Raw genomic sequence first — 10,774 nt, 5'->3', positions numbered from 1 at the left:
TTTTGTTTTGTTTACACTTGTCAACAAGAACTTCACTCCTTGCCACCAACTATTTTACATCGCCAATATGTTTTGAATTACTTCACTGACTCTCAGGTGTACCCAATGAATATCCGTATCTTTTCCTGTTTGCCTTCGTGGAGAACTTCCTATGCCAACCTCAGTCTTCTCTCATGAAACAGGTTTACCTGAGTCAGTGGCGTCATTATTTACATACCTGCATAAAAACTGCGCATGTTACAGTTCAGATCAAAGTTCAGAATTAAGCATGCGAAGCACAAGTTGCAGCTACGAGTCTTTAGTGTTGGAGTGTTTTTAACAGACTACATTTAGTTGAATTTTTCTGACAAAAATTCAACTTTGCTTGGAAAGTTGTGCCAGTGCTGCAATTACAATTTAAGGAAGTGGTGCTTCCCAATTCTGAAATAAATTGTGATACAGTAGAATCATAATGGTCCCTACCTGTGCTTAATGCAAAGCTTGGAGATGTACGTACAAGTCGAACTACGGTGACAAAGAGTTTGCGTGTAAATTAATTAATTACATCATTAATACAACTACTTCTGCATTCAAGGGAGAGAAGGTGATTCGAGGTGGAAATAACTTGTTTAGAATTAACTTGGAAAATATGAGCATACTTTTTTTTGTTTTGTTTAATGAATAAAAGTTCTTGCAAAAATATGTGCCTTTCATGTCAAAGCTCTTTAACACATAACATTGAAATGGAAAATTATGAGCAAACTTGGTGTGTTTCTGTTTGGATGACTGGTGACTGAAGCAATTTTGTAATGAAACAAAAAGCCAACATGACATTCATGTTGTTCTAACATGAATGTAATAAAATAAACTACAACTGTAATAAGTTTTATGTACAAGACACTTAAAAGAATAACAGATATGTTTAATTTAAAAACAGAATGAACTTATTTAAAATGGAAGCATTTAGTACCCCAGTGATATTTTTTTTCTTTTTTTTTTTTAAAGATACTCTGTCTTGAAAAAGGCTGGGAAAATTAGATTGATAATTTTCCAAATCTGAATCCCTACTGGCGAAGATCAAAAAAACAGCATAAATAAATGTTTGTACAGTTTGTTCCACTATCTAATTCAAGATTTTGTTTTTTACCGTCTAATCATTTATTCTCCTGCCTGATACAATATGAAATTGAGTTTTCAAGGTTAAAAAACCCCCATCAAAACCCTGCACACATAAAGAGAATTTTATTTAATTTGTCATTTTTACTTAATTTAATGGCATCTTTTCTTTGATTTCCACATTAAACTTGCACAGATAAATATTTAGAATACTTTTTATGGCCTCTTGACCTTCCCAGACGGAGGTGTTAAACTGGACCTGTGGTTCTGAAAGTAGGTCTAGTTCTGAAACGGTTAAAAACAAACGTGTTGCGGATCCCAAACCCGGGTTTCTCTAATTTCTTCAGTAATAACGGCTGTTATTGTCGAAAATGTTGTGGACACCAATGCAATGATTCATTGGAAATTATTCACCCGGCCGTTTATCCGTTTTCTCCTCCTCCTCCGTTCAGCACCAGCATGCTGTTCTTCGCGCTACGGCTTGGCGTTGCTCTCCAGCTACGGATTCTTCGTGGTCTACTCTCTGAGGGTGAACCTCAGCGTGGCGATGGTGGACATGCTCAACAACACCCACCAGTCCAGAAGTAACCACAGTGGCTCGATGTGCACCCCCAACAGCACCTCCGTACAACCCAAACACAACCAGTCGGTGAGTATTACAGCCACATTTGGTTACGTACCACTGTACTACTACAGCCTTCTACTTTCAGCATTCTAAATGGCTCTACAAAAAAAATATTCAAAATAATAACTTGGCGTGTTCTCTCAGGCCGGTGTGTACAACTGGGACTCTGCGACTCAGGGATGGATCTTGGGCTCCTTTTTCTACGGCTACATCCTGACGCAGATCCCCGGCGGCTACCTGGCTGGCCGCTGCGGAGCCAAGTGGCTGATGGGATTCGGCGTGCTGGGAACCGCCCTCTTCACGCTGCTCACGCCCCTGGCCGCCGACCTGGGCGCGAGCTACCTCATCGTAGTGAGAGCGCTGGAGGGGGTCGGAGAGGTACGCAAGCAAGGACGTTCCTGGCAACACGGTCGTTAGAGTCAGTCACGAAAGTGTTGGACTTTCTCGCAGTCCGGAGATAATTTATTGAGTTAAACAAGTCAAGGAGTTTTTGCACAAAACAGAGTCGCTCCAAGTATCAGTGTTGTGTTTATGGCATAATACTCATTTGGAAAGCTTCATCTGAAGGAGTTTATGAGAAAACCGTGGTTATAAAAAGTACATTTAGAATTTAAATATTAGACATCAGTTGCATCAGATTTGCTCCCTACTCTTTATTGAAAAAAGTTTAAAGGGCTGGTGTTATGTGAAATTGACTTTTTTTCCCCCAGCTTTATGTCGTGTTAAAATGTTATTCCCTCATCAAAAACATATCCTGAGTGCTGCCTTGATTCTTTCATGCATGTTTGAGAAATCCTTGAATCTCCCGCGGCAACCATTCAAGAGTGCCTAAGCAAAAGTCAAATTTCTTATAAGTCATGTTTGATATGTGTGGTATTTTCATAACAACTGAAGGTGATATAGTTACTTTATTGCGCTGTAAAATGGCGCTATGTGTCTGCAAAAGGCATAAAATCATCCCTTTAAATGTTCAGTAAAAATGTTGCAAATATTTGCAACTTTTCTTAAAAAGAAATCTGAAGATAATAAGGTTTACAGGATGTGCTAAAATTAGCTAAGATAAAAAAAATCACCATTATGAACGCATCGTCTTTACATGATGACGGAGAATGAAAATGTTCTGAGTTAATGGGAAGAGGGAAGGAGTGGAGAACAGGACTGCAGTTCACCTTTCAGGGGTTCAGTTGTTGTCCATAAAGCAAAAGTAAAATGTTTTAGATCACAGCGTATTTATCTAAATGTAACTTAGAGTCTGTGGCAATGCCGGGTAAATTCAGGACATTTAAGTGTGTCTAAAACTGACAGAGATGATTTAAAAGCCTCATAATGGCTGGGAATACTTTACACGCAAAAACAAAAATAATAAATAACCAGATATTATTATCAGATTCTTTGTAATTTTTCTTCTTTTCGTTTGTATCTAGGGTGTCACGTTCCCTGCGATGTACACCATGTGGGCAGCGTGGGCCCCCCCGCTGGAGAGAAGCAGACTGCTCACCATTTCATACATTGGTGAGAAGAGACGCAGGAAAATATGCTACGAAATGTTCACTTCATTATCAGCCACGTTCTATTAAAGCCATTTTTGGTTCTGCACTGTGATTTAGAGCCATGTTTAACAGAGGCTGCATTAATATCCCTACAACTGCTAACGGCGTCCTGCCATTAATCATGTGGGTCAGCTTAGGTCTCATCAGAACACAAACACGACTAACCAGTGCATTCCTAAACACAGTTGTTTATTGTTCCCCATTATCTGACAAGCTATAATCAGAAAATAATCTATCTGCATGGTATTTTTTTTTTTTTTGTTTAGCCAATTCCACTGCAGCAAGTAGTGCTGATGTTTATGATGATACAGAGATTCTGAACTGAAATCACGAGAATTTCCTTAGTGCTAAATCCAATTGCAGAGCATGATTTGATTAGGTCGTTTACTGCGTAGCACACTCGGAGCAACGAGGATGAGGTTGATCAACTGTCCAGTTTCTGATGCTAATTTATGATTTTATGACATACATTGTCGTCATAAAATGACACAACAAATATCCCAACAATTTGGAATATTGAGATTAGTCTTGTTCGCTAATCACTCTCATTGATTATTTTTGGTCACTGCTACGCCATCAGCAGCTGTAGAATATATTTATGGATAGAAATATAAGCAGAAAACGCTACAGAGGTCCAAGAAGCCCAATTGTCCTTCAACTTAAAATCAACTAAACTTATTATAGTCTGCAAGTTATAGCATATTACCAACACATTTGCATTATGAAAAGAGAGACTTTAGAGCTTGAGAGGTCAGAAGTAAACAAATGGAGCGTTGTGTTTCTGTTTATGGAACAAATCTGTCTAAACAAACCAGAGAGAGTAGATCAAGTTTTACTTTCAAGAAAATAATAAAATGCAATATTCTATCTATCAGGGTATAATGAAGCATGATGACTCAGTAGAGTGCTTTAAACAAGGATGTGTCTTGTTTCTTTCTTCATTATTGTTTTATATGCAGTTTGAGTTTATGTCGCTTATGTTGTAGCAAATTGACATTATTGGAGAAGGAGTACACTATGCATATATTTTAAAACTATTCCAACATACAAACAAACGATAAATAACTGAAAATAAATAGTCTTGCTGTTTCATTGTATGCAGCTGTGGACGGCTGATGTTTTCCGTTTTGTGTCCCGTCCCAGGAGCCCAGCTGGGGACCGTCGTGGCTCTGCCTCTGTCTGGTGAAATCTGCTTCTACATGGGCTGGCCCTACGTCTTCTACCTCTTTGGTAATGACGCCTGTCGAATGCGGGTAGTTGAAGAAAAGTCGCTCTGCTAATCTGCTACTTGGGTTACATCACTGCTTTTTAAACGGCGAACAACAAAGACTCCCACAAGTTATTCTTCTTTCTGTCATATATTAAATCAGGCTGTTTGTGAATTTCTTATAAGATGTTAAGTGATATCAAATTACGACAATGAAGGTCAACAACATTGGATGTTTTATCAATTGCCATTGAGTGACGAAGAATGTCAGGAATGAATCGACGTGGTATCAACGAAGCAGTTTGAGTTTGCTGTTTGTTCCTCTTTGTTTTGTGGAAACAGTGATTAAGCAGACCGAAGAGGAAACAGCTTGTTGATTAAAACCATCCACAACTTCCACTGCATCTGCTTCTTGCTGACTTGCTGTAAAGTTGCTTCGCTGTCCTTTCCGAGTCTTAGAACCTATAAAAGTCACACGTCTCTGAGTATGTGCAGTCATGTGGGTGTTGAAGTTTTGAGTTGTGGTGAGGCAAGCATTTGTGTCCATGTGTGTCCAGGTGCTGTCGGCGTGGTGTGGTTCGTCCTGTGGGCTTTCCTCGTCTTTGACAGTCCAAACAGTCACCCTCGGATATCAGAGCAGGAGAGGCTTTACATCACCAACTCTCTGAAAAATGAGGTATCACCTCGCACACATTCCTTTGTTGCAAATGTTATTTTCTTATCTGCCTTCTTCAGCAGCTTGGTGACGAAACTCGCAGTGAATCTGCAGTTTACAACAGATACCTTATATGAAATAGTCAGCCACAGTTTGCATCAACTTAACAGGCGTGGTTTGTGTAGATATGTTTTATAACCTATGAAATTTAAATAAATGCTGCCTTATCTATTCCTTTGTATGAACACGGTCAGCAGAAATACTCAGCTAGGTTAACTGGAGATTAGTTTCATAAAATGTAGAACATTTAACCCTAAAACTCACCTCCTGCAGCCACCAGCATCTGTAATTTAAAGAAATATGGATAGTTCAACTTATTGTACAATTTAACTTATTCTGCTGATTAATAACTTATTATTGTCATGTGAGATGCAAGCTAAGATAATTTGTCAAGGTTTGATGCGCTGAATGATTTTCAAATGTAAAAATTGCAAGAGCAACAACTTATGGAGCTCCAAAAGTGCCTTAATTGTTGTTTAAAATGAGAAATGATTTATTACGGGGTTCGTCCGAGTGCCTGAAATCATTGAAAATGCTTGAATTTTACAGTGGGAAAAGAGTTTGAACCCACTGTTCAAACTCTTTAAAACCATCCACAATCAGTGACAGTGATTGCTGTCACTGATTGCTGTGACAGTGACAGCAATCACTGTCACTAGTGATTGCTTTTATTTTATTTTATTAAAGCCAATTATATGCTTTCGTTAGTCTCTATTGTTGCATGGTGTACTCCAACAACAGAGTACACCATGCAACAAAAGTGGAAATGAGGCCATTGTTGCTAAAACTTACACCTGCAGGGGGAGACAAAGAGCCTAGAATCACCTTTTCACTTGTTTTCAAGTGTAACATTAAACTTCCTCTTCCTTCGACATCTTTGTTTTTTTGTTTTTTGAAAATGAGAAATAAAACTTTCAATTAATGCACCATCTTTCATTAAAGGTTATCAAACACCAGATATAACTCAAACTATGGAAGCATTTTCGTCCCGATTAATAAGCAAGACGTCTCTTCTACCACACACCAAAGAGACGACGCAAACAAAATTTCCACATTGTTTTGTTTCTTCCCAGCTGTCTACCTCTGCGGGCCACATCCCCTGGCGAGCCATCGTAACCTCGATGCCGCTGATGGCCATCGTCGTGGCTCACTTTTCCTACAACTGGACCTTCTACACGCTCCTCACTCTCCTGCCGACTTACATGAACGACATCCTGGGATTCAGCATACAGCAGGTGAGAAAGGCTGCGCGACGTCTAAAAAATAATGGCATGTTTTGTTATAGATGATAAACGCAGGCAGGAAATGCCAGATAGATTCTGTTAAAAGGACGAATATTTTGATGTTTGTCCTGACAGAATGGGTTTCTCTCCGCTCTGCCGTACCTGGGCTGCGCTCTGATGGCCGTGCTGAGCGGCCAAGTCGCCGATTACCTGCGAGAGACTCGTCTCTACTCTACCATCTTCGTCAGGAAGTCCTTCTCTCTGATTGGTAATGAGAAACATTTAAAAGCATGGCTCCAACTAACCATTATTTTAGTAATTGCTTATTCTATTGATTGTTATGACGATTAATCGATTAATCGGGCTTTTTAAAACTTGGCACATTCTTCAGATTTTTTGTTCAACCACATAAACTTTTTCTTTTTTGCATAAAATTAGAAATGCATTAGAATATGCAAACAAACAAATAATTCATTTCCTTTTTTAAATAAAAATATAAACATTTTACATAGCGTTCATTCAGTGAAATTGAACCAGGTGACGTTAATGCTTTGCCACTTGGAGAGTTTTGGGTAAAACATATTTACACAAGTGTTTTATCTTAAATGCAAAGGTAAAAACACTCTTATCTTCTGAACAGTTTTGGTTTAATTGCCGCTTTGAATATGGTGTTTTTTTGGGGTCTGTGGGCTTCACTTGACGATTAATCGATTACTAAATTAGTTGACGATTATTTCAATAATCGATTCATCACGATTTATTGCTTCAGCCCTGTTTTGGTTTTGATTGAAGAAAACGCTGTTTGTTTTTATGTCAGGTATGATTGGGCCCGCCGTGTTCCTGGTGGCAGCAGGTTACACAGGCTGTAAGTACAGCCTGGCCGTGACCTTCCTCACCATCTCCTCTGCTCTGGGCGGAGTCTCGGCCTCCGGCTTTAACATCAACCACCTCGACATCGCTCCTTCGTAAGATGATGTTCGCGAACCAGTCTGCCCATCCCGCTCTGAGAGACGGCTTTTCAGAACTAGTCTACATTTTATAACGCATTGAAATGTTATTAGACTGTTTCAAAATATTGTTGTCACGCACATTAGTGAATGTTGATCAGTTGTGACTTTCATGCATGCATATTTTTCTAGGTATGCCGGTATTCTGCTGGGAATCACCAACACTTTTGCCACCATTCCTGGCATGGTGGGACCAGTCATAGCAAGAGCTCTTACACACAATGTGAGTTGGCGTTTCATGACTGAAAGCAACTGGTTTTTTTTAATTATCATTATTTCAGGTTAAGACTTTTTTTTTTCTTTCCAAGCACACCAATAAAGATGACCTCATTAGAGTCCCTCAAACTGTGAACAATGAGTCTGAAGCTTTACTCTTCCATCTAAAAGATGTGCTTTTCAACATTTGACCACTTGGGGGCGGTCATCTTCAACCTGGGACGATTTTTCATTTTTTCTATGCTCGATTTACATGAAAAATTAAATTTTTTTTCTGCAACAACTGCTTAAAGTTTTTATCTACTTGTTTGATTTCTGAGTGGAGACCCAAAGCAAACACTTCTGATAACATTAGAAGTTACTGCTCCATACACACAATTCTTTAAAGAATGCCACCATTAATGTTTAATTTACTACAGGAAACCAAGATGATGGCTTCACTAGAAGGAAGTCACAATTCAGCCGTTCTGTCTGTGCAATTCAGTGATCAAAACTGCATCATTTTTATCGTGCAGAGAACAGATGTAAGGCATTTAGAGAAATGATTCAAACACTTTTCTAACCGATCTGCTACTTTTATTTAATTTAAAGAGTTATTTTGATCTGAAACATTGCTTTGTGTGTACTGCTGTTCATCCATTTCTGTGCCGATTGTCTTCCAGAACACTATAGAGGAATGGCAGTTTGTGTTTTACATCGCCGCTGCCATCAACGTGTTTGGCGCTCTGTTCTACGCCGTGTTTGGACGAGGGACGGTCCAGCCCTGGGCGGTCCGCACAACCTACTCCCACGGTGACTGATTCGTCCTCACGTCCATTCAGGGAGAAAACTCGGTAAGACGTTTGTGCTGATGTCGAGCAGCAGAGTTCATATTTTCTGACGTAGCCATACTAAAGAAGACCCATATTTTAATAACGTGAAAATCTGATTTAAAAAATTTTACCTTATGATCTTAAGAAGAGAAGAGCTAAAAACAGTATATTTTTTTGTTCCATAGAGGACAGTAGCTGGTTTTAGTTAAAAGGTTGGCAGTTTCACAGCCACAGACTAAATGTTTGAGTGAAAAAGGCCAGTAAATGAGTCTGCATTGTAACCAGTTATCTAAGCTTCATTAGGAACTTGGCACAATGTTCTCCAAGGCAATGACGCTACAGAAGCAATAATGTTATCATTGCTTTCATTGTGTTGTCATTCAAAAATCCTACAGTAAATCCGTTTCTTGTTTTTTTTTTTTTAAACCAACAAAGATTTACACTAACAAGAAGGTTTTTTTTTCCCCCCCACTGTTTTGTGTAAAGTTTAGTAAAACATTTAACAACCCAGATGACATAAACTGTAATTTGTCACATTTTTATCTACATTTTAACTCTGTACCTGCCTCCTTTTGCATATGTGAGGTGGTTTACTTTAGGTCTTGGACTAAAGAGCCGGGGTGTGTTTGTTTTACAGATTTTCCTTTAGAAAGAAAAATAATATCTGAGTTCATCTAATGAGAGAAAAGAAACTAGCCTTATGTCAAGGTCGCCTTAAAAAGTCTTTATATTTCTGTTTGTTGTGGTTGCCTTTTTTTGCGATGTAAATGTGTTTCGGGAATTATGTCTTAATGTTTACTCTTTTTCTTTCTTTGTTTAATTGAGGGGTCACCAGGGCCCTCCTTGTAGTTTTTAGTGCTCATCAGATGAGGAAAAACGGGTTACAGTATTTCTTGAAAATAAGTTTTTTGTTTCTCAATAAGGGAATTACAGCTAAACTCTAAATCAGTGATTCAGATGAAGGGCTCTGTTTTCTCAGGTGTTTTATGCTATATATGGATTGAAAAGTCAAATAGTTTCAGTGTCAATTGAATTAGATCTAATTTCTTAAAATTAAGTTTACTTTAGTTTTTTTTTAATTGATATGTCTCATTTAAACATGTGAAACCAATGTGTTATTAATATTGCTTTTCACAAGTAGCACCACAATGGAAGTAGAAATAATGCACTTATGCCTTAATTAAGACACTTGTAGTCCAGCTCTTTAGACATATTCTGATTATATATATTCTTAATCTTTGCTTCTGTGTTGATATACAAGGAATCAAAGGGACGTTGTGTAATATGTTGTACTGTAAATGGATATGATGGTAAATAACTGCAATGGAAACATTCCAGAAAAATGTCTTTATTCACCGTCATGTAATGGAAATGTATCAAATACAGCCAGTGACAAATCTGACGTTGCTTTGGGTTTTCATTTCCAAAACAGTTTATAAGCCCATAAAAATCTGCGAAGACTTTAGAGGTTTAACATCAACGGACAAACAACATCATGAAGACCAAGCAGCACCAGATGTGATTGGGATGGTGACATGTGAATGAGGGCTGTCTTTGTGAAGCATTCTCAAGTTTCAGGAAATTTGGGGAGTATTGCTTAATTCCTCACCCAAAAGTTGAATTAAAACTAGCACAACTCCAAACCTGCCAGGATACGCTCGCCAACCTCAAGGGAACTCATCATTTATGCTGGAGCTGCAGGAAACCAAAATCCATTGACGGGTCAGCTGTCATGAACTCCACAAACCATGTCTTTCTTCAAGAGCTTTAAGCAGAAGGTAAAAGACAGTTTTTTCTTTCATAAGCTATGTGGAGAAACAGAAAATATGTAGAAGAGGAGGAGCAGGGATGACATTATCTTTTTGTTCATCATGATGCTCCCCATCAACCTTCATTGTGGACGTGTAACGCTGTTGTGATGCATGCCCTCAAAAGTTTGCAGCTGTAACTTTAGAATGTGTGACATTTAAATTGTATAAATACTTTCACAAATTATGCACAACTTAGTATATTTTGATCAAATCCACAAATATTTCAAGCAAATTGTGAAATTGGATTTACCGCTTCACAGTTGCAGTAATCATAAATGATTTACTATGAATGACGCCTGGAACTGAACTTCTCGTCAGTGGCTCGTGGCTGTTGCGTTAATTGTCGGACAGGCGCAGTAGACATGCTTGAAGGACGGCTGGGTTCATGGTGATCCAACTACAGAGCGTCCGGAGAGCAGTTTACCTCCTGTGTATTGTTGCAGCTTGCTAAGCGACTTTTCTCCGTCCGGACAAGCTTCTTAAACACTAAAACAATGCGCATGTGAGGCATTT

At 38.6% G+C, this 10,774-nt stretch overlaps 1 protein-coding gene and 1 long non-coding RNA gene across 2 annotated transcripts; one reads left to right on the top strand and one right to left on the bottom strand.

The window, feature by feature from the left end:
* The first annotated feature begins 1,283 nt into the window (after positions 1 to 1,283).
* On the top strand, positions 1,284 to 9,852 carry slc17a5 (solute carrier family 17 member 5). Its single transcript, XM_015020124.1, has 10 exons — positions 1,284 to 1,744; positions 1,865 to 2,098; positions 3,145 to 3,232; positions 4,414 to 4,500; positions 5,035 to 5,153; positions 6,266 to 6,427; positions 6,551 to 6,683; positions 7,233 to 7,380; positions 7,555 to 7,645; positions 8,301 to 9,852. Exons 1-10 carry the CDS (start codon positions 1,487 to 1,489, stop codon positions 8,436 to 8,438), a joined length of 1,458 nt encoding a protein of 485 aa, XP_014875610.1. The 5' UTR covers positions 1,284 to 1,486; the 3' UTR covers positions 8,439 to 9,852.
* Positions 8,627 to 10,638, bottom strand: LOC106938213 (uncharacterized). Its single transcript, XR_001422566.1, has 2 exons — positions 10,546 to 10,638; positions 8,627 to 10,215 (listed from the first exon to the last, which is right to left on the bottom strand). It is a non-coding gene; the product is annotated as an uncharacterized LOC106938213 (long non-coding RNA).
* Positions 10,639 to 10,774: the final 136 nt, after the last annotated feature.

The sequence above is a fragment of the Poecilia latipinna genome, unplaced genomic scaffold, assembly GCF_001443285.1.
Source record: "Poecilia latipinna isolate Pla-1442-1.1 unplaced genomic scaffold, P_latipinna-1.0 Scaffold2534, whole genome shotgun sequence".
In the NCBI taxonomy this organism is placed as follows: Eukaryota; Metazoa; Chordata; class Actinopteri; order Cyprinodontiformes; family Poeciliidae; genus Poecilia; species Poecilia latipinna.
Note: the sequence above shows the minus strand (reverse complement) of the source record. Positions and strands in the feature narration are given on the sequence as shown.

What these genes read in the sequence shown, in the direction of transcription:
- slc17a5 (XM_015020124.1), top strand. Translation starts at nt 1,487, where the DNA reads ATGATTCATTGGAAATTATTCACCCGGCCGTTTATCCGTTTTCTCCTC. An exon ending in CGCTGGAGGGGGTCGGAGAG is followed by an intron (nt 2,099 to 3,144) that starts GTACGCAAGCAA and finishes GTTTGTATCTAG; the next exon opens with GGTGTCACGTTCCCTGCGAT. An exon ending in GAAGTCCTTCTCTCTGATTG is followed by an intron (nt 6,684 to 7,232) that starts GTAATGAGAAAC and finishes TTTTTATGTCAG; the next exon opens with GTATGATTGGGCCCGCCGTG.